This window comes from Chanos chanos, chromosome 14 (genome assembly GCF_902362185.1).
Source record: "Chanos chanos chromosome 14, fChaCha1.1, whole genome shotgun sequence".
Lineage (NCBI taxonomy): Eukaryota > Metazoa > Chordata > Actinopteri > Gonorynchiformes > Chanidae > Chanos > Chanos chanos.
Window position 1 is genome coordinate 1,859,060 of NC_044508.1, and position 2,937 is coordinate 1,861,996.

The window sequence follows — 2,937 nt, forward strand, 5'->3', positions numbered from 1 at the left end:
TGGAGACAGACAACGTGGTTCTTGAGAAGCAGAAAACAGGAAGGATGGAGGAGAGCCTGTGTGCGTCTTAACCTGGGGCGACTTCTTCATTTGCTTTCGTGTTTCTGAGAACAAGTGATCCAAACATAAAAAAAAACAAAAAAAACAACAATAACAGTGACAACGCGTGACTGAGCAGTGTACGGGGAGGGGGGGGGGGGGGGGGGGGGGGGGGGTTGTACGCTGGGACAAAGGGTCAAACAAAAGCTGTCTCTAAAGAGAAGTGAGAGACGGACGGGGGTGGGGGGGGGGGGTGTCAGAGAGGCGCCATCATCTGGGCCAGTAGTCCTCAGGCACGCCAGAGAGATTTCTCTTCCTCAGGGCCGCGTCCACTGTCCTGATGAGGGAATCGATGGTGGAACGCATTTCCACAGTGTAAGGGTCATATTCCAGCTTACGGAGTCCGGAACGTTTGAAATTGCCGTCCTTCTGACCCTCCACGCACAGCAGCCGGTCCTCCGACACCTCCAGGCCCAGAAACAGAACCATGCTCTTCAGCTGACCAAACAGGTCCCTCTTCAGATGCTCGAAGTGGACCACGTGGACCCTCCTTCCAAACCGCAGCCAGTCCAACGTGTGTGACGCCCACCAGGGAGCATAGTTTTTCACAAACTCTGGCCATTCTGCAAACACACACACACACACATACATGCACAAATACACACAGATGTTAACAGTTTTAATCTGCAAAACAATGTCTCTGTTTGACTCTCAGGGTCTCCTCTGCCTTATCAGAGAGGAGAGGAGAGGAGGAGAGGAGAGGAGTAGGTAGAAGGGGAAGAGCTGGGTTTGTTACTTGGCATGCTTCTTTTCTCCCTGTCTTTAGCGACAAATAGAGGTCTGTAAATTGGAGGCATGTGCTGTCAAAGCCCCAAGCCAGGGACACACTCCCCACGTCTCAAAGTGCCCGTTCAGTGTTAAAGACAAACTGTGCAGTTACATGACAAAAAACGACTGCAATGGTACCGGAAATATTTGTCACTGAACATCTGAGGTCTACACGCACGCAGACATGATAAACCCCAAAAACAAAACATGTACTCGCATTGAAAATGACACTTTCTCACAAAACTAACAGCACCTCTCAAATACACCGAAACCCAACACTCGACAAGCTGGTCAAAAGGCGTCGTGTTTGTTCTGCTTCCTGTGAGAGCACAGCTCTGCAAACCACAACCGCACGGGGGCAAGTTCAAGAGCGGCTGCGGTCTATCTCATCACACACTCCGCTAGCAGAACACAGCAGTGCACACGGACCCTCCTTCCAAACCACAGCAAAACCAACTGCAAACCAGCCTCAGCAGAGACACACGTTGGCAGAGAGAGATCCTCCAGCTGTGCAGAAGTCATCTCTGTTGAGGAACACCTCTAGCACCCTGCGCATACTGACCCGCTGACCTAACAGGGTGGACACCCGGTCGAGAGGGCGTTAAAACACCACTGCTCCTGACTGGGAAACACACAGAGTTAAAAACTCGAGTCAGCTGGTACAGGGCTGAGGCTTGGTGCTCTTATAAATCCACTGTGTCATCCTTCAGCTAAAGACACATTAACCCAATACATTTCTCCAGTGTTTCTGTCACACGACACCAACCAGCATTCAGACAGAAGACAAACTGGTTTCTGAGCGGATCCACCTGGTTTGAACTCAGGATGAGTAATATCCATATTGCAATACCAACTTGAATAACCAGTCCTGGTTCATGGTACGTTCCCTCTGTGATGTGGTCTGTTTAGCTGTTTGGATGACAGAGAAAGGCTGACTCCAGCCTCAGTGCACAGCGACATCTGAGAAACAGAATGGGCATGTTCCTCCTGTCTGAGAATCCAAACTGAAGATGCATGCTTGTACATGTACAGTCTGTACAAACCACACACAAACACACATGCATGCACAAAGACACACACATACACACCTGCACAGGAGTGAGTGCATGCACACACACACACACACACACACACACACGTACACACAACCGCATGCACATGCTCATATTATTCCTTAGACTCTCTCAGACATGGCCTTACAGTCATTTAACTGCAGTGGAGAACACTCTGCAGTCATTTAATGCAGTGGAGAACACTCTCCAGTCATTTAATGCAGTGGAGAACACTCTGCAGTCATTTAACTGCAGTGGAGAACACTCTGCAGTCATTTAATGCAGTGGAGAACACTCTCCAGTCATTTAACTACAGTGGAGAACACTCTCCAGTCATTTAACTGCAGTGGAGAACACTCTCCAGTCATTTAACTGCAGTGGAGAACACTCTCCAGTCATTTAATGCAGTGGAGAACACTGCAGTCATGTAATGCAGTGGAGAACACTGCAGTCATGTAATGCAGTGGAGAACACTCTCCAGTCATTTAACTACAGTGGAGAACACTCTGCAGTCATTTAACTGCAGTGGAGAACACTCTGCAGTCATTTAACTGCAGTGGAGAACACTCTCCAGTCATTTAATGCAGTGGAGAACACTGCAGTCATGTAATGCAGTGGAGAACACTGCAGTCATGTAATGCAGTGGAGAACACTCTCCAGTCATTTAACTACAGTGGAGAACACTCCCCAGTCATTTAACTGCAGTGGAGAACACTCTCCAGTCATTTAATGCAGTGGAGAACACTCTGCAGTCATTTAATGCAGTGGAGAACACTCTCCAGCTGATGAGAGATCAGCTGACTCATACATTACGTTTTCTCCTCACCGCAATCCCAGACTGTTCCGTATGAAAAGCTTAAGGTATGACGTGCTCCCCTCCTCCTCTAAAAACAGGAACTTCACTGTCTGAGCGCAGAACAGATTCTGCTGACTGTTTGCACACTTCTGTTCGGGAGCGGAGAGCTGAGTCAAGCCCGTTTCCAGGGCAACAGGCTGCCGTGACGACACGGCGCAGGAA

At 49.1% G+C, this 2,937-nt stretch overlaps 1 protein-coding gene across 1 annotated transcript in view; it reads right to left on the reverse strand.

Moving 5' to 3' along the window:
• Nucleotides 1–309: 309 nt before the first annotated feature.
• The window catches only part of wscd2 (WSC domain containing 2), a 12,795-nt gene continuing 10,167 nt past the window's right edge, over nucleotides 310–2,937 (reverse strand). The window contains exon 8 of the mRNA XM_030791955.1: nucleotides 310–662. Coding sequence (XP_030647815.1) covers nucleotides 310–662 — 353 coding nt within the window. The remainder of the gene's footprint in view (nucleotides 663–2,937) is intronic.